At 39.2% G+C, this 20,911-nt stretch overlaps 1 protein-coding gene across 1 annotated transcript; it reads left to right on the plus strand.

Annotated features, from left to right (window-relative positions):
• Positions 1-1,392: 1,392 nt before the first annotated feature.
• LOC117382201 (uncharacterized) lies at positions 1,393-20,510 on the plus strand. The gene is made up of 16 exons (XM_033979295.2): positions 1,393-2,143; positions 2,980-3,099; positions 7,658-7,758; positions 7,973-8,108; positions 8,655-8,701; positions 10,401-10,506; positions 10,683-10,841; positions 11,305-11,422; positions 11,508-11,569; positions 11,737-11,862; positions 11,942-12,030; positions 12,299-12,457; positions 12,927-13,123; positions 13,602-13,731; positions 18,299-18,486; positions 20,270-20,510. The coding sequence occupies exons 1-16, from the start codon at positions 1,393-1,395 to the stop codon at positions 20,508-20,510; spliced, it is 2,730 nt and encodes a 909-aa protein (XP_033835186.2).
• The last annotated feature ends 401 nt before the right edge of the window (positions 20,511-20,911 follow it).

Here is a 20,911-nt window from a genome sequence, read left to right on the forward strand (position 1 = left end):
TGTGGGTGGTGTGGCATAATAATGGTTTTAAGATGAAGCTGTATGACTTATCGTGGACAGGAGAGGGCCTGCGGAGGGAAATGTCACTTGACGCCATAGGGGCTGTGTGTGTAAGACAGGAATCCATCCGCCCATATACTCACATGTGCTGTATCTGGGCAAAATACAAAACTGATATACAGGAGACTGCTTCGATCATTGATTCAGCAGAATCAGTGATCGAAGCACTAAACTCTGTTAATCTGAGGTGAGATTAATTTGATTGTATTTGTAAATCATAGGTGACCGATGAGCTCCTTCGTTTCACATGCGTCCCTGAGAAAAAACAAATCTGATTGCACGATCATGTTTGGCTGGGCTTGTGACGCAACAGAAGGAGACCAGATAGATATCAATCTGTATGAAAAATACAGAGTGATATCATTCTACCAGTATCAGTGTGTACCAGTGTGCCACACCCCATTTATCTTCAGATCTCCAGAGCAAAGATCTTAATCAGGAAAACCTAGTAAGTCTAACGAATTGATAACTTTTACTCAGTGGCACAAAGAGATTGAAAAGTGTTTTAGATGTAAATTATTATTATTATTATTATTATTATTATTATTATTATTATTATTTTATGCATGTTCAAATAAAAATGTATGTGATTAGGCAAAAATAAATGTTATAATTTTCTAGGTTCTAATGTCATTTTGATCATGATTTCTGTACACTTATGTAGCTTTAAAACATATTTGACAGTTAATTGTGATTGGTTAAATGCACCTGTCACTCACTTAGCATGACAAATGTTCACCAATAGGAGTGGAGAATGGGGAAAATAGATAGCAGATGAGCTTTGAGCATGAGGCTGCTTTAACACAAATCACTGAATCAGTTTTAATATTGAAACTGATACAACGTGTCTCCAAATTGGCACACATGAGGAGAACATATCAAAACTCCTGGAATCAAACCAGATTTTTCTAGACGTTTCCAACAAGAAAGATTAGATTTTCACTATACCTTTTTCTGCAGAGTTGCTAAGCACTCCCACACACTGTATATCACATGCTAATATTATTTATACATTCATGCTACAATTATTACCTCCCTTTGCCTAAGATTTGAAATACTGTCCTGTTGTTGCATTATAGTCCCTTTGAAACTGGAGCTGTACACACAATGCCACTGCTTAACATATCAAAGACCATTCATTCAACCCAGCTTTCATTTCAAGTGTTCACCTGACCCACGATGCACCAAACAGAATACACTGTTTAGGCAATGCTCTCCTAAGCAACAAACACTCCCTGTATTTTTTTCCCGTAGAAATAGATGTTGATCATTTTGCACAAGCGTTCTGGGTGTAAACAATGCCCAGTACAAGCTAGTAGGGTTAGAGGTGCTATGGCAAGAAAGAATGAGGAAGAAGGAGGAGGATGTTTAAGGCGCACATGGAGTTGGTTGGGATTGTGCTGCTGTGTGCAAGGAAAACAGAAGCGGGGTCTTTTGGAGGACAAGATTAATGGCGGCCCCCAGAAGCTAAACTTGGATGGACCAGGTGCGATGGAAGATGAGCAGACTGCAGTGGAAGATATGGGGATAGTTAACAGTGCATTCACCCTGTTCGAAGAAGAACCTTTGACCCGTTCTGCTAGCTCCGTGTCCCAGTGCTTAAGGTATCAGCAAAAAAAGAAACTCCAGCCTCTATCTTCGCTCCCAACTGTGCTACAACCTGAATTGGCCATAACTTTTATCCGTGGAGATGATGATGATGAAGAAGAAGAGTTGTTGTTTGATGATGAGACACAAGCGCCTTCGATAAACTTAATTCCAGCAACACCCTCCGACGTGGTGGAGGATGAGCAGTTTTTTGAAGTGGCTTTGGAAGACGTTGTAGCTGAGATTTCGGACAATGACGGAAAAGAAGATTGTGAAGAAGAGATAAAAGATGCTGAACCCAAAGAGGGAGGTACAATGGCACAGAATGGAGAGAATGCAGATACAATTGAAGAGTGTGTAGAAGAGGATAAAGCTCAGCAGTTGGATGAAGTGAAAGAGGTGGTGCTTGAGACCAAAGAGGAGAAGAAGAAGCCAAAGCCCAGGTTACTGAGGAGTGGATATTTAATGACTCAGCTTCCTGTGTTCACACAAACAAGTGAGTGTGCAGCTGTTATGCCCTGTACAGTGCTTGGTATAGGACAAAGAGAGTTATTTATAGAAAACATAAATCCGGTTGGAAAATCATATTGCAATTACTGTATCCTATTACTGTCACTAAATGTCCTATTCAGACATATTTTATATTGTGTGTGATTACCCAACATTGCATACAGCAGGCCTTGGGTTCAACTCCCTCATGAGGTTTGCATGTTCTTCCCATGTCATTGGTTCCCATAGCACTAAAACATGGAGTGCAAGATGTGTAATCCAACCTGCCTCTAGGGCTGGTGTGTCATAATAATTTTCATAGATTTTGGACAGATATGATTACAATCACTTATGTAGGTATAAGGTAAAGCATTGACAACTGTTTCCACATACAGTGAGTACCAGGCCTAGCTAAAACGTGCTTGTTTGTGGCTAAAGTGCAATTTCTAGAAGGCTATCTTTAACCAACTATTGAAACAAGTATTTTTATTTCTTTGAAGCACAAAATGTTTACATATGATATACAGTATACACTACCATAGTTTTATAAGCATGAACCACAGCTTACTTAAATTAGTGGCATAGTCTAGTGTACTGAATTCTTTAGTATGAAAACATCGTTCTCTTGACTCTTTATATCACATGTCAACTTTTTATCGCAAGTCATTTCCTGAGTCTGTTCTTTGATGAGCCATTGTCCTATTTAAGACAGTCCAGGTGGGGGGTTAATGCGATTGATGGTAGTTTCCTGATCCAGCTGTTGGAGCTCATGTATTGCCTCTTGGTTTTGATCTCAGAGCTCCATTCAGATGAAATTGCAGTCATTATGTGACATGGCTACAGTACTTGAGCGCCTCCGCTGGGACTCTCAGAAGTTCCCCTTTTGTTACGCGCCCTTTTTAGCCATTGTGAGTGTATTCCCAGAGCATGGCTGGGCAGGCGGTTCCCAGGTTTTGGGTTCCTGTGAGTCAGCATGCTCTCCTCCCTCCTCGGACATCTCTCAAAGAGCTGTACTCTCCTTTCAGATGGCTGCAGGACAATAATAGTGCAAACGATAAGCATCACTTTTGTATCTGTTACAGAAATGTGCTGAAATCTTTGGCTTCTCTGCCTTTATTTTGCTGATAATCCTGTGTCTCTATTAGGACAAGCTGTCATATACCAACCTGGGTTTATGCATGTATGCAATCTGTCTTTTGAGTCTTTGTAAAGAGAAAAACTTCTTGTGCCAGGAGAATTTTAACAAACCCATTGAGGAAGTACTTTGCCCCCAATTAAGTATTATAAAGTCCTTGAAATGGTCTTGGTAATTATGTTGTGTAAATGTCTCAAGCAGTTTAAAAAGCTTTAGCAGACAGATATCATTGTTCAGCTGTAATCATTACTGTTGATTTAGTGTTTTTATGTCACCGCACTACATTACTTATAAAGGATTTATAGTCTGCATTCATGACTCACACATCATTTGACTTGTCCAGATCCTTGAGCACTGAAGTCCATCCCTGAACTGTGACCATGATTTCACACTTCAGAAAAGCATCATAAACATGTGATTGTTTTTTTTTAAAATTCTGGACTTTTCCTGGAAGACAATGGCTCTGAGCGGTCTGCCCTGTTTGTGGTGGGACATTAGCATTCTCAGACTCTGTCCCTGTGTCATAAACAGCAGAGCAGTCTCACAGGAGGAGGCTGGAAGTGATTTTCTCAGGATTTCAAAGACACAGTGTTGTGTCTGAGGTCAGAGATAGAGCGTTCTCCGTCATGTCTATATAAACTACGGGCACTGGTGTAAGTGAATGTGTTTGGCTGCAGTGAAGACATTTTGGATCTTGTGAAGAAAGATTGCCCAAGGCAAGTGAAGGAGACAGGACTGGTACCTCAAAAAGTACTTAGTCCACTGAAGTACTTTCCTAGTACACAAGAGAGACATTTACTACACCGAACAGCGGTCTTTTACTTCATTTTGTTTTTTGTTAAATGGTTTTTTTTCACTTTCACATCCCAGAATTACATTTGATACATCCCCACCCATCTTCAGGCAAATATTTTCACTAATACCTCATGCTACTTTTACTACAACAATACTGTGCTGCTACTATAGACCAAAAAGAGTGTTCTACAAATAAGCTTTACACATTATGGGATGTCTTAATTATGGTATAGTAAAAAGGTTTATTATATATTGCTAATTAAAAATAAACTACAAGTTAAAGTACAGAGTTTGCTTACTTTACCATACTGGCAAACTAATTCTACAGACTACTACCTACTACACTTAAAGAGGTTATACTTACATTACCATAGAAAGTACATATCCTGGATGTGTTTGACACTCGAGACATTTTGATCCTGTCCAGAGTATGTCCTGGGGCAGGTGATGGAGAGGGTGCTGCTCTGCTCCCCTCCGCCCTCCCTCCTCTCCCCCCTCACTGTCTGTGGCGGGACCCAGACGAGATTCCTCTGCTGACACACATAAACCAATTACACTGTCTTATCTGATTCGGACTCCATCTAACTCCCATCCATGTCAAACCCGCCTTTCATAAAGTCATGGCCCTCAAATGAAAAACATGTGTCTAAATTAGGCTGAATATTTCTGTTAGGTAAACTGTTTTGAGAACGCCACTGTTGTTGGACAGTGAAAGACTCATAGATCCTTCAATCAATGTTCGTATTAAACTTAATGTAGTTATGGTTACAAGTGTAAACATTCCAGCGTCTATTAAAATCACATCGAGGAGAGTGGCATGGCTGAACTAAATGCCACATTCTCAGCCCCATTTGTCTTGCTTGTTATGATAGCAGAAATAAGGATATCTGCTGCTGACCAAAGAGTGACATTGGGAAAGTGGAGGAAAATGTCCTTTCTGTGGGAAAGTGCTCGAGTTGTCAGAAAAGTATGTCATGGATCAGACGGACGTTTGTGTATCTGACAGGTTACTAGGCAACCTCATGTAGTGTGTCCAGTATCAGCAGCAGCAGTTAAAGCAGTGCGAATACACTCTGTGACCTGCAGACAGGGGCAGGACAGGGGAGACAAACTGCACTCCTAATCTGGTCTTGATCTTGAATGTCACTTCAAAATCTCTGAACCCACCTTTCAAACATACTGAAAATGTATTTATTTAATTTTATTGAATATGGACAGACACATTGTCAAATTTCTAAAGGCCAAAGTTTGCTGCACTTTCTCCGATGGGCTTTTTAATAAAATGAGCATTATTAGAATATAAAACATGTAAAAAACAAAAACAAAATCCACTATAAAACATAGTAATGCATGTTTTTAATTTACTTCAGACTTACTCACATGCTACTTACAAATGGGTATACGTTTGTTTTGTTTTTAGGAAAAAATTAAGCCTGGAAGCAAGCATTTTCAAGTCAGATATGGTCTTCATTTCTTTGGGTAGTGAATTCCACACTTTACATCTCTTACAAAAAGGTCGAATATAAAAAAAGAAGTCCTGTACTGTGGGAGTTTGGTTAGATTTTGCAAGACGGTTGACGTCTCTTGCACAAAGGCAAAACAAGAATATGTTATAGTATGAGCTTTCAACCTCTTAACAGCTATGACCCCAGATATGCCTAGAACATAAAAGAAATGTAGTTCTGTGTTGGTGAGTAAAGAACAGGGCCTGAAAAGAAATTAAAATAAAATAAAAATTTAAAAAAAACTCCAGAACTCGAGCCAGGATCTTAATCAGCCAGGAGTACACATCAACTAATCAATCTTTGTTTTTCATTTTGAGCATGGTTGTCATATTTGTTTATTTATTTATTCATTTATTTATTTAAGAGTAATCAACATGACATAGATGGAGAATTAGCGTGTTCAAATTTTAGTTATATAGCACCCTTAAGAATTTAGCATGAGGACGAGGTAGAGAAAAAAGGGTATATTCTTGTCTTGACAGCCTACAATAAAATAAATATTTAAATGAATAAAGAGGTCTAACTGCTCATCTAGGGCCTCAGACTGTCCTCCGCGTATCTACTAAATAAATACCAATAAGGTTATAAAAAGTTTTTTGTTGTTATTACATTTCTACATAATTTTTCATAATCTTATTAGAGAACTGCAAAATGTGGCTATAGTAGAGCACTGACGGCTGAGTGTGCAACTAATTAGCAACTATATTCACAATTATTTGTTACTGATGTGTTTCACAACTAGATGGCACTAAATTAAATTTTATTAAATATGAGGGGCTATTATAATCAAAAAATAAAACAAACATCAACAATTAATCATTTTATCTCTGGAGGGAATCACCCATTAACAAATAAACTATTATTAAATACCCTGAGTACTATACCAAAGAACAAATTTAATGGTAAGAGTGCTCTTTATGCCTCATCTTCTAATGTTGATGATTTGTTGAACTCTGTGACTTGACAATTGTTTTGAATGTTCTAGACGCCATTGTCCCTATTAAGGTTAAAATAGCTAAAGATAAGCAGAAAGAGCTGTGGTGGAATGATGACTCAGTCAGGGCACAGAAAAGGGAGTGCCAGAGGACTGAGCGGAAATGGCGCAAGTCAAAGCTCCAGATTCATTATGAGATTTACAGCTCTTATCAAGGTGACAAATGACATCCACCTGAACACTGATGCAGGAAAAGTCTTGATCCTGTTAGATCTGAGTGCTGCTTTTGACACTGTTGATCATGGGATCCTCTTGCAGAGACTAGAGGACTGGGTGGGTATCTCTGATACTGCCCAAAAGTCCTATTTCGAAGACAGGAAGTATTTTGTTGAAATTGGAAATTGTGTCTCGGATCACATGGCACTAACATGTGGGGTGCCACAGGGGTCAATCCTGGGACTCCTCTTGGTTTATCTCTATATGCAACTATCAGGTCAAGTAATACACAGCAATAATGTCCTACCACAACTCTGCAGATGACACTCAGATGTCGCAGGTGAATATGGACCAGTGGATTCACTCTGTCACTGCATCCGACAGATCACTATTTGGGTGCAAAACAACTTCCTCCAACTAAACTCAGACAAGACTAAATAGTCATAGTCTTTGACCCACAGAAGCAAAAAGAAAGAACTTAGAGATACTTAGGTTAGACCTCTGTGATGGCCTACTCACTGGCCTCTCCAAACGATGGGGAATCAGAATTTTAGTTTTATGCAGCTAAAACCTGGAACAGTCTTCCTGAAGATGTGAGACAGGCCTGTGAGACAATGACAATGTTTAAATCCAGGCTCAAAAATGGTTCTGTTTAGCTGTGCATATGACTGAAAGGTTTTTATTCTGCACTTTTCTTTTTTAATGTTAATTTTATGATGATTATGCATGTTTTTATTTGCTTATATTGTGATTTTAATGACTTTCTTAGTCGGTAAAATACTTTGAGATACTTTGTGTGTGAATTGTGCAATACAAATAAACTTGCCTTGTCTTGCCTTTACCACACAGATCATTACTCATAAATAATGTCATACTTGCACCACTGTTTAATTTGATTTTAAACATTTAAGGGCATGCATTTCTCTGTCTGTGCAGATGACCTGATCCAAACAGATCTGAGCTGTTCTGAAATGCTAAAGCCTGAATTTTGCAAATTTGGTCAAAGTTTCAAGATGGACGTTTTCACTCAACCACGGGTAAGATTATAGTTACATAAGCAAATTACTTATATAGCTCTATGTATGATCTACTCTAAACTCAAGTGAATGTACTGCACATTCCTTCTTTATCAGATTTAGACTGACACATGAGCACAGAGGTACTTTCTGAGGCTAAATTGATTTGTGAAACATTTACAGTCCAATCGTGACAATAATCGGATTTGTGCTTCTTTTTCTTTTTTTCTGACAGAGGCCAATCACTCGCTCTCGCAGCTTTGGGGATATGTTGTGCAAGAGCCCCAGTCTCCAAATGTTTGCACAAATTATAGAGAAACCTCGTGATCTCAAGTCCCCACGGCAACGACGAGTAACTGTGGGTGAAGCAGGTATGATTCAGCTGTACTGTCTGAAAGAATCTGTAAACATAACTTTTCAGGTTGGGGTTTGCCACCTGCTTTGCCACCTGCTTGTCTCCACAGAACTTTTCACCAATGTTGTAACGTATTGGCGGGAAGATCAATGTTTTATTTGATTCCATGTGTTTTTATTGCAAGAAATACCTTGATAAACATACATTCGTACAGTGAGCAGGGTGGCCTCTCCACAAATCATGTATGTAAAAGTCATGTATTTGAGGAGGTTAACATGGTGGGATTGTTTCACTGTCAAATACTGAACAAGTAAAACAACAGAGACATGCTGCTACTATTATAATGCTAACAGTCTAAACATTAGCATGGTTTTGAATCGTGAGTGACATGGCGTGCTTAACAGGCATGCCAACTGTTTTATGAACTATCATGACATATTCTTGTACAGTATAAATAAACTAGAATAGAACTGCCAATTTTTACCATACAAAGTAAACTAATCCATAACATGTCACCTTGAAGAAACACCCTCTCATTACTTTTCTTTGTGCTTCCATGCAGCGTCCTATCTGCCTCTGAGCGCCCTCAATGGAAACTACAGTGAGAAGGTACAGTAGTAAAACCATCAAAGCCTTGCCTTCAGGGTGGCATCAGCACACTGCCCTGAGCTGCTGCAATTACAGAATACAATATGTTTATATTTCCCAGCATCCCTTGATCTGTCAAAGCAAATAGTGGCAGGATTTTCATCTTTGTGTCCAGGATTTGCTAGGCTAGATTGCACATATCCATAGTGATCCATGTGTTGGCTGCACAACAAACCCAAATGCTTCTTTAAAGTAAATTGTTCATGGCCTGTAGTTAATATCACCATACATTACAGACTTTTATTTTTTATCTGGCAAACTACTATTATACATGAGTCATTTATGCATTGTGTGAGGTTGGAAGCCCCTCAGAGCCCTCAAATTAGACAGTATAGATTATTTAGGTGGTCATGGTCAACTGAGATATCATTCAGGCCATTCGCTTAGTTGTTTTACTGTCAAAGAGAAATCCCCATTTAGAGCCAAGCTAAGCTAATCAGAATGCAGTCACCTTTTAAGGGAATCTCTTTGGGAATGTGGCAGTTTCTTCCCAAGAGCAGGGTAAACAGAACAAGCGTGACTAAGGCAGGAATTACGCAGAAATCAATGTTTATGGTTTCAGATAAGCAAACATTTTATTGTCCTTTCCAGAAAGATTATTTATGGCTAAACATACGCAGTGCTTGTTTATGCATGCGATTGGTAGTAACATGGTATGTGTCAAAGTGAATCAGAGACGCAGACAATGACAAAGTGGCCCTGTTTGACCATGTTTTGTCTTCTCTTTAATTAAAGCCTGAATCATTTTCCATGTGTGACATTGTGATGACAGGGCTGATTATGAAAAGCTTTCTTTCCCATAGGGTGGTAGTTCTGCTGTATGAATAACATGGAAAGGGTACTGAGTGACGTTTTGAACATACTTTCAAATTAACTTTTAGTAACAAAAAATTAAATTATGCTAAAAAAAAAAAAAAAAAAAAAAAATCAAATTACTTTTTTTAAACCAGTTAAGTTGTAAAGTGAATAAAGAAACAACATATTGATGTATGACAAAATGTTGGTAATATTTTTGTTAATATTTACAGATTTTTCATGTATCTACTACCTACCTCATTATGTGGCCTTCATTGTAACTCACTATATGTGACAACACTTAATAACATGTAGTCCTCCATGTAACCCTCAAGCACTAACCATAACTGTCATACAATGTTATTTCACATGTTGTCACGGTGCATTTCATTGTAATTAATTATAAAAAAGTTGAGTTGACAAAATATGATATGGTTTATATGTTTGTTTGTTTGTTTTTTTATTTATGTGTACAGGCACAGTGTACAATGTTACTTTAACCAAAAAGCCAGTCCTTGCAGTCCTTGGACAGGTCATGTTTACAAATGAGAATTGGTTCTCACCTGTTTAAATAAAGATTAAATAAAAGTGAATCTAAATGTACATGGATACATGACCTTGACGTCATACATGTAAAGTAGCATTGACTGTGATTACATGCACACATGATCTCATCTCTCTAAGACTATTAAAATAAGATGTAAACATCAACACATTCTGATTTCTTTCTGATAATGGACCCTCTGATTACTCATCAGATTTTGCGGTTTGCATGTCATTTAAATAATCTTAGAGGTCCAGGAATCGGATCATAATCAGATCTGTGGGTGCATAAACAAATGCCATTGTGACTCCTCTTTTCCAGAACATGAAAATAAATGTAGCCAAAACTCTGCGGGAGATGAACACGGAGGAAGTCTGCCAGTGGTTCACCAGTATCGGCCTCCAAAAATGCCTCCCTTTAATCAGAGGTAAAAACCCCGCTCTTGTAAACCTGTGGCTTCATAACACAAGCAAACACGCGGCCTGTTTCCATTATCTCCACCCCACATCTGATACAAAGTTAGCAACAGGAGATAGCACTGTTGCTGAATTAACGCTGACACCTTTGCTGCCGTATTATGGTAAATGAGTGTGTTTACTACAGAGGTGCAGTTGTGTGGAGAGAACCTGGCTTCTATCAACATGAACATCCTGGAGTCACTGCAGATCACCACGATGGAGGACAGAGAGCATCTACTGTCGGCCATCTTTAATGAGCTCGACAATCCAAGCAACATCAGTCAGAAGATCAACAGCGCATTTGGTACATTTACAAAGAACCAGATGATGGAGCAGGGCTGGGCAATATGACAACTTAAATAAAGTGATTTGAGGATGTGCTAGTTTAGTGATCATTTTAAAGTTACACTGACTGCAATACAGGCTTTTCTGTTTAATGCAGTTCTATGCTAGACATTTTTCTCCACCCATGCTGCCTATTGGTGAGCCTCTTTTATGCTTCGAGTGCATAACAAGTAGCTTAACCAGTCAGAGTGAAGTGTGAACTCTAAGAAGAAGCAGATTGCTGTAGTCTCCCCCTTTATGGCAAGATAAAGATATATATAGTGGTAAAAATGTAATAAATTAATATTAATGAATCCTAAATGTTTGAACATATAGCCCACCCCCAACCCATCAACTAAAATAAATTGGCTGAAAATCTGAAACTGGATTGTAATAGGCTTCGAATTGGGTTTTATTTATTTATATTTATTTCATTCCCACAGTTCCCGTAGGGTCCAACAACGGTCCCCTGCACTCCGCCTCTTTTCCCTCAATGAGCAAATCAACCTCATCACCTCATCTCAGCTGCCTGACCAGGAATCGTAGATCTCTAAAGCTAAAGTAAAATCTCCTATTACATTCACCCTTCACTTTTAGCTAAAAATGGGTTATTTAATCTTTAATATTTTGACCTTTTCACCCATAGGAACAACACTCAAACTTACACGGTGCAAAGAAACTCCCAGTTCATCGAGATTGCCATAAATGGTGAGTAACTGAATGCCCTGGTGCAGGAAGTGTGTGCATGTAGGACAAACGATACAGCTGTATTAAAGCCCAGCCTTAAGCATTTGAGCAACTTGAGCACTAGGCCCACAGCTCTTGACAATAATTCATGTCATTTCTTCTGCTTGTTGTGTCATGTTGTGATACAGTTTCACAGCAGATAGTTCACCTGAGAACTCCAAAAGAAACCAGTGTGGGAAAGATTGTGGACTCGTGTCTCAAGATGGTGGGAATGACCGAGGACAGGAGCCTGTTCAGTATCAAACACACAGAAGGTGCAGTTTACAAGTCATTTACATAGTTTGAATAAGAACGTAGAGATGTTATTTACAAGACATGTGGATTGTATTAAAGGTTCATCTGAGGAGCTCTCTCCAGATCGACAGGTTGGCAGTCTCCCCGGAGCAGATAACAGGCAATTGGAGCTGCATTTATGTAAACTGGTACAAACACCATTTTTTATACTTCTATGCAAGCCAAATAACATACACCATGGAAACACTACACACTCTATATGTTTATTGTTTATTGCTTATACTGCGTCAGCTACTCTTCCTGAGGTCATATGTTTATGTCTGAATGTAAAATTACAATTCACGTGTTGTTGTAGAGGATAATGATTTCTTTTATGGCCTCTTATGAGTTCCGTACTGTGTAAAACTGAAATGGGATTGTTTGCTACTGTAAAATGATGTATATTTCATTTTTCAGGACAAACCAAGAGTCCCCCCCAGACATCATCCAGACACAAGCAGCATAAACAGCTGTCATCAAGTCCCCAAACCTCTCCAAGTGAACCAACCTGAGAAAGACGTGAGGATCAAGGAGCTAAACCAGCAAGTCGACTCACTACAAAATGTTATTCTGCAGGTAAAGAAATCATTGTGGTATTGTTGAATGAAATATTTTTTTAAACACAAATATACTGGATATACTGTAAGTAAATAACAATGCAGTAGTCCTTTATATAGCTTTTTCAGACACTTAAAGATGCTTTGCAATTTCATACATTATTGATTCACTTCACAGTCAATGGTGGCAAGCTACTATTGTAACCATAGCTGCCCAGAGGTAGACTAACTGAGCCAAGACTGTCAATTTGTGCCATCAGTCACTCTGACTACCACTGATCACTCACACTCCACATTTATGCAAGGCAAGGTGGATGTCTTGCCCAGTAAAACAGTCCATGAAAACCACTGCTGCCCCACTGTGGCACCTGTAGTCCCAGCTGTGACCCATCTAAGAACTAACGGGTCCAGTCCTTAGTCTACCTTCCGAGATCGGCCGTTGACAAAGTGGTATGGCTAAATAACTGTGAGTAAATGATTGTTGTTAGGTCCAGGAGCTGCACCAGGGTCTTGTGGTGTTCTGCTCGGAGCTGAAGACCATGGAGGGGCCTGTGGATGTGGAGAGGCTCGGGTCTGTGGAGCTCAGACAGAGACTAGAGCTGGTTACAGGGCGACTGCACGACAAACGGCTGACTCTGCAGACACTCAGAGACAACATGAACACTACCAATGGGCTCAAAAAGAAGTAGGTCTTCTATGTAATATATTAGATATATATTACTGACAAAAGTATTTCCAACAATAATACTCCACAACTAGACTGACTGGAAGTTCTACTATATAAAGCCTCATTGAGTAACAGCCAATGTACTTTGCTGATATGCTAGACCCAGGTTTGTCAAAATGGAGGTGCAGGAAAGGTATGCTTGTTTTGTTCTCTGCACATTTAAAAAGCAGATGATTTGAAATAGTTAAAATTTTTAACTCATTATTTAACAAATACAATGTATGTTGCCCAGCCCTAAAATATATAATATATGTATATGTCTGCTTAATTGGCACTTCACAGATGACTTTGCGGTTAAGATTTGAGTGATTTAGTAACATAATAAATCATAAAAATGATTGCACTTCTGTGCCTCATTAGCTCCAATACAAACATCAGATGTAATGCATATGGTCTGAGAGCCATTACACTGAAACAACATTGTCTCTACATTCAGACAGCTGGAGGTCCGCCTTTTGGAAAAGATTAAGCTCAACTGTGAAGTGTTCAAGGAGGAGATTTCCATAGTGCATCTGAACAGACAGCTGGCTGTTCTCCAGGCAGCGCTACAGGAGAGCCTAATAAAGGTACTATTTCACTCATTCTCAAATCATAGAGAGCACTGAAGGAGCCAGGTACATGCTTATTTTATGATTATTGTCAAAACGGATGCTAATATTGAAATAAACGTAAATATTGAAGCAGCTTGGATGAGCAGCCAAACATCTCTGAAAATGTTTTGTCCATTTGCAACAACATCACGTGTTTATTGCTCTGGACTGGTCATGGTTCAGGTTATGGCCAGGGTGAGTGTAAGGGTTATGAATTTACTTTCAACACTATATTTTAAAATGTCAGAAAACATCACTGTGGGAACAAAGAGCTGTAAAAACAGAGTGCTAGGGCTTATTCAAACTATGGTATTTATTAGTTAAGGATGATCTGAAAACGTAAAACCTGAAACCTGAAAATGTGTTGCCACCTGCAATCGTAACTTTATGGCTACTAGGGATGCACCGTTACTCATACCAGTATCGGGTATCATGATACTAGGTGCTTGTACTTGCACTCGTCAATATGCTGCCCACAGCAAGACCTGACACAATTATAACTGCGCTGCATCTTAATTTGACGCTCACAGTTGTCCCCTTAGGCTCAGGAGATGACCATAAAGAGCTCAGCTTTGATCGTATGTGACTGTTCAATGAACTATAAAAATATTTAGCACTCTTAAAGTTACAAGCACAGTGCTTGTGTTTATATAGTAGCAGGCTAACATAGCTAAGCATTGCTGCCATTTCTTTGCTTGTGCAAAGTAAATATTAAAAGGTGCATTTAAAAATATATTTTCAAATGACGTCTATTTACAGTAATTTTAGTAGAAAGTAAAATATTAAAATAGCCCTTCAAATAAGTATTCTAGTGCAGAAGTAAGCTAGTGGTTTTCAAACTTTTTTCTGGCTAATTGGTCACCTCTCTCGACCCATCTTTGCATTTAGGTGCAAAGATGGGTCGAGAGAAGATGTATTTCCTCATTAGGCTTATTTCTCTGTGAATATGAGCCGGATTGTAATAAAACATTGCAGTCGTCTCTGCAGTCATGACTGTCATCTCTGTGCATGATCTCTCTGTGGGAGTTACCTGTGTCTGCCTTCCTCCTTGTCTGCTCTGCTCCTCTGTTATGCAGGTGAGCGTGACGGAGGGAGAGAGATTATTAGTCTATTTGGCTAATTAATTGCTCAGATGCTGATCCTATATTGTCACCAGTTTAGTAAATTCAGAAACTTTTCAAACTGAATTGAAACTGTAGTTGACAATAACGCTGCATTTCAATGTGCAGCCTTTTTAATGGACGTGGGGAGGGTTGTGGGCCCGTTGAAATAATAGATGGCATGATGTGTGCCTGCGCTACACAAAGCACTGTTTGGTTGCATATGAAAGTGTGAATGTGAGCAGTTGGCAAGAGAGAGGAGGTAAGAGGGAGCGCGCACTGGACTGCAGCCCATTTTATCACTCAAAAAAGACTATCTGCATTAACAGTTTTGAGAATAAGCTGGGATTCTATCTGCATGCAGGGTTGGTTTTAGCAGCAAGCAGTGTTCCCTGTGCTGTACTGAGGGCAACCCAGTTGGTTGTGACCCCAAGGTTGAGAACCAGTGGGCTAGACTAAAAAAATCCTATGAAATGAATTAGACTTACCATTGTTATAGAACTCCTGTAAAATAATGTCTAGTATCAGGACTCGGTTGCAGCAAGTACTCAAAATTAAGTACTCGTATTCAGTTTGGAAAAAGTGGTATCAGTGCATCCCTAGTGACTACCCTTCATTATTATTGTTTTATGCAGAAATGAAAAACTGCTGCAGGTAACAGATAATGATAATGTTAGGACTGATCAGTGCAATTTCTATCATTAAAACAGACACTTAAATTTACAAAGATATTAATGACTCGCTGTCTGCAAAGTCATTGTATAAAACTTACACCCATGAACTTCAATCCTCTGTCCATTTCCTCAATGACTGTCAACAACAATGGTGATCTAGCTCAGCAGTTAGCAAGTCTATGCATCAGGTAAAGTCCTTTGCAAGTTTTAGTGAGAATAATGAAGTTTCGCAGTGTCATCTGAGACGCTGAGACCATGCCACGGCAGGAATGTGTCCCACAAAAGCTGATATAGAGAAATGGGCCGGCATGTGTAAGGCTATCTGCACCTATCCCCGAAGGACACCCCTACTTTTTAATGTGCCTCTTTTATCCCGTTTGGAGAAGCTAACGAGGTGGCATAAAAGGACACACGGCGCTAGTGCTTTGAATGGTGCCCCGTGTCGTGTTGCAGTCGCCGCGGGCACAAACTTCTTCTTTTTAAGGTGCTGAGTTTGTGGGAAAAACAGCAGCTCTAATGTTTATCATATGACCTAATCAAGAGTTAACGCACGGGTCAGAGCGGCCTGGGAACTGACAGATCGCTAATAAGGAGCAGACCGCAGTGCGTTTGGTCTCGACGTTGCAGACAATAAGGAAATATTTCATCATCAGGTCAACCTAATCTCCAGGATCTATAGTGGCTAGGGAGCATCAATAAAGCAGAGGACAGGGGAAGGAGAAAGAGAAACAAAGAGAGAGGGGAAAGCGAGAGGGAGAGAAGGGAGGGGTAAAGGACAATAAATGGAGGAAGTGGTTTTAAATAAGCAGTTTAGCCTGGACAACCTAAAAGCTTCACACACACTTAGAGGGGAAATGTGGAGAGTAAAGGTTTGTTCTGCCTTTAAAAACACAGGGTCTGCAGGTTAGGGACAGGTTATAACTGCAAATACATAACCACAGTCATAGGGAATTATTACACATAATCATTTTACTTGCACACTTTTGTTTTTTTAATGATATTTTATCTCTTTTGACTCCTTTTTGTATCTTATTCATAATATAGTTTAAAGGGCCAGTGTTATACAATCTTCAGATCTGTATTATATTGTTGTTGTCTCATCTATAAAGTACCCAAAGTTGTGTTTTCTTTCATTCACATGTTTAACACACAAACCCTGCATGTTTAGGTGGAGCTCTTCTCTCAAACAGAAAACACTCTGTTCCACTTTGTGATGTCATGTGGTAATACTGGAAGTGTTTTTAAACTCCATACACCTTCACTAGAATCATTTGGATGATTTCAGCCTTGGAATTGTCAATCTCTACTGAGCAAAAGCTAAAAGGTAGATGTTAATTTGAAAACTACTACTTCATGACATCACAAAGTGCAACGGAGTATTTTGAGCTTCGAAGATGTAGACAGACTAACAATAAAAGGTTACTCAAACATGTGTGAATGAAACAAAACAGAACTCCAGGTGTGTTTTTGAGGAGGGAACGACATTTTAAAATGACTTAAACCTCATAGGAGTCAATTTTGTTTAATTTAGAACCTTTAATATTCTCATTAAACTATGAGATTAAAGCAACACAGTGTAATTTTCTGGACTCAGCACATCACCTGCATGCAAAAACGTTACACAGTGGGGCTTTAAAGTCTATTGTCATCAAATATTAATTTTTAACTTGATTTTGCTTGCATATTTTTATTCTTCTGCCTGCGTTGCAACATTGAAATTTGCCCGTTGTGACAAAAAGTGATGTTTTTTCTTAAATGTGCCAGATAACAGTGCTCAAAAGCTTTGGTGATAACATATATATTTAATAACTTTAACTCACCAAATAAACAAGTGAGAAAAAAATAACATGGACAAGCCCCAAATGGACAAGCCCCAAAATTGACAAAAACAAAGTAAATGACCGAGAATATAATATTGGACGTTTATGAAATAATTAGATAATTCTAGTTTTATAACCAAGTGAAATCCCTGTTTGTGTAGCTCAGGTAGACCCATATCTGATCCGATCTCGGGAATGAACAAGACCAATATGAAAAATAAATTCCTCAGGCTCTTGGCGTGTGTCCAATATTAAGCCAGAAGAGAAAAGAGAAGAAGCGATGCTCTTTAGTCTGTGTGTCTCGGAGGGCTTGGGCTGCGTTTCCGTGGTTATATCCTGTCTGGACCACTTGTCTGAGGAGAGAGAGAAGTCTTAGCTGTGACCTTTGAACCCTACAAGGCGGCATGTATAGCTGCGAGGCATTCACACGGCATTCTGGGGCAGGAGGGAGGGGCGAGGGTGCCAAGAGCCAGGATAAGGGAGTGAAGGAATTTGGTGGTTAGACTCACAAGTTATTTCTGATCCCCGCGAGCTACTTGCGGTGTGATCTCTCTACACAAGCTAATCATTACATGTTGTCTTCTGGCATCCTAAACCTAATCTCATAAGTACTTCCACATAGTTGTACACAAAATCCCTTTGTACTGAGAGAATTACTGTATTCTCAGGCATATCTATCACAAAGAAATATGTTTTTCTGTTTTTATTCAGTGTAGGTGGATATTGATAATTCAGGTGCTACTACTACCTCTGCTAAAAGATGTTGTGTGTTGCCAAAAAAGATGATTTTCTATGTCCAAGTCAGGTTCAAGATTTGGAGGTGGGTCTCTGGGTGCTGCCATGACCCACTGTTCCTGGCAGATTGTCCCAGTGGCATTGATTTGTACTGCAGAGGACACATTTACATATGGGGACAAAAAAGTGCTCGTTAACCTTGAATGCGTTTCAGGAAAAGAAGCCCAAAAAGCCGATCCGCAGCCTGAGTCAGCTGGTGTCCCCACAGTGTCCCGCCATGTTACTGGTGGTGCACGAGACCAGGGAGCCGGGGGGACACTACAACTTCATGTATCGCTACAGAGACGGCAGCGGCCTGGTGGTGGTGCAAGTCGGCAACACTCACCTCTGTGTGGACGACAGGTGAGTTATGATCAATATTAATGAACTGCGCGATTTGTCACATCTACTGCTAACACTTAAAGTACAAAAGCCATTCCGTAGTACAAATTGTGTTTATTTTAACCAAAAACATCCACTATGCTTTCACTTCTAACCCCATAGCAGCGTGAATTAACACAATATACAGTAACACATGCCTCCAGGTCTCTGTACCAGTCCCTCTTTGTCAACACTTCAAACAGTCACTATAGAAACCATTACAGCCCGATCATTAAACACAAAAACACAACAGAGGATGAGGACAAAAAGAGGGATAAACGTTTTTGGATAATCAGGCAATTATGGCATTATGAGAGGATCATACTAAGATACACAACACTTCCAGACCTGTGGATGCACATGGCACTGACAATGAGACACTGCCAGAAAAGTATGATACTATTCTGGGATAAGGGAGGGGCTAGTGAAGCCTTTGAGAAAGTCGTGTTTTAACAGTACCTGATAATATATGCAACTGTGTCATGGTGTATGTTACTAATTGTCATGGAAACAAACCAGTTTTTTAACATTGAATGATTTGAGGTTAATCCAATCATATTACAAAGATTATTTATGATCTATTGTAACTGGGCCAACAAAATAAAACAAAGGTGTCATTCATTCTGTTTTGTTTTGTGTTTCATTTGGCAAGTTTTACTGTTTTGTAAGAGCCAAATAGTTGTAGTTGTCTTTTGTGGGAACATGTGTGTTTGAAGTTTGAATTGACACTCCTTGTTTTAGTTTTACGTGTATCAAAATTATTCTTAAATGTATGCCCAGTGGGTACTAAGCAATTGACAATTCTACTCTCCAAGTCACTGAAATACTGTACAATAATTATGTTTAATGCAAAGAATATCAACCATTATCTTTACATTTGACCTATAATGTAGCTGCGTGTTTTAAATATACAGTAGGCACGTTTTAGGAGCTAACTCATTACCTGTATAATTTCATAAAAGTTAAAACTATACTTCGGAACATTCTCCATAGGGATATAGTTTTGTAGCCTAACCCAAATTCTTACTCTAACCCTAACCATAACCAATATTTCCATGAAAATAAGCAGTTGGACTCCATTACTCTTGCAGGTCAAATAAGAGTCAGGTTTGTGGAGATGCAAGCTCACTCCGAGACACATGTTTTTCAGTGGAATAAACACAACTGACATTAATAAAATGTCACATACAGTGTCTTTAATTTGATCAAAATTTTATCTTGACAGAGACAGATACCGTACTTAATCTCTAAAATAGGTTATAGGGGGTTATAGTTTAGGGTACATGTGTCAAACTCAAGGCCCAGGGGCCAAATGCGGCCCGCTACATCATTTTATGTGGCCCGCGACAAGGTAAATTAAAATGAATGTCAGTCTTAAAATGTCAGTTTATCAGGAGATACGAAGTTACAGTCATATTTTTTTACATCTATGCAAATTTCAGTACAATCATTTTGCTGATGTGGCCCTCTATGAAATTGAGTTTGACACCCCTGGAAACTTTAGGGGAAAATAATGCACAAATTTAGTCAGATGGAAAGACAAAAATGCACAAAATTTCAGATGCAATGACAGAATTTAGAAGTTTTATTTTTATTATATTTTTTCAGTGTTGCAATAATATTCTTACACAAATGCTTTGGCTACTGGAGAGATAAACAAATGCCCCAAATTTACCTGTGAACTATGTCAGTGAAACAATGACAGGTGTAATTTATAGACTGGTTTGTTACAGTGCCGCACTTTGTCTCTCTTATTGATTTCCAGGTTAGTGGAGGTCAATGGTTTCCCGGTGGTGAACTCTACAGAGGCCGAGCTCGCTGACCTGCTTTACCGCGAACACAGTGCTCAGATCGTGGTCCTGCGACGCCCACTCTCCTCCGCCAAGTCCCATCAGCCAACCCTGCTCCTCCCCGTTAACCTCTCTGACCCGGGCCAAACGGACTGTCCTGAGATGGATGTAGTCACCATGGAGACACCCCAGCGAAGAAGGGTGATCGCGGTGTGATAGGTGGGAGGAGCTACTGCGGTTAATAATAGACTAAGGCGATTAAACATTCATGTGAAGAGGAGGGAGGCTAATAGAGTGTGACCGTATAAAATTAAAGGTCACACTGGGTATAACGATTAACTGCATACTATAAAGCTTTAGCCTGGTATTGGGAACCACTGACATCAAGAACTTATTAGCATTTTTTTCCTTCTATATATGGATGCTTGGGAGTATCACATTAAAGTCACATATTTCCTAGGGTGGTAGCAAGATTTGACTCACAGTTAAAGCTACCATCTGTAAGTTTATTTATTTATTTTTTCACCAGTAGATGGAAGATGTGAAACCTGTTTTCCTTCCCCCATGTGGCATTTGTTCAGGCTATCTATCAGACTGCAGTAATGTAGTTAGCATCT

This window comes from Periophthalmus magnuspinnatus, chromosome 15 (assembly GCF_009829125.3).
Source record: "Periophthalmus magnuspinnatus isolate fPerMag1 chromosome 15, fPerMag1.2.pri, whole genome shotgun sequence".
NCBI lineage: Eukaryota > Metazoa > Chordata > Actinopteri > Gobiiformes > Gobiidae > Periophthalmus > Periophthalmus magnuspinnatus.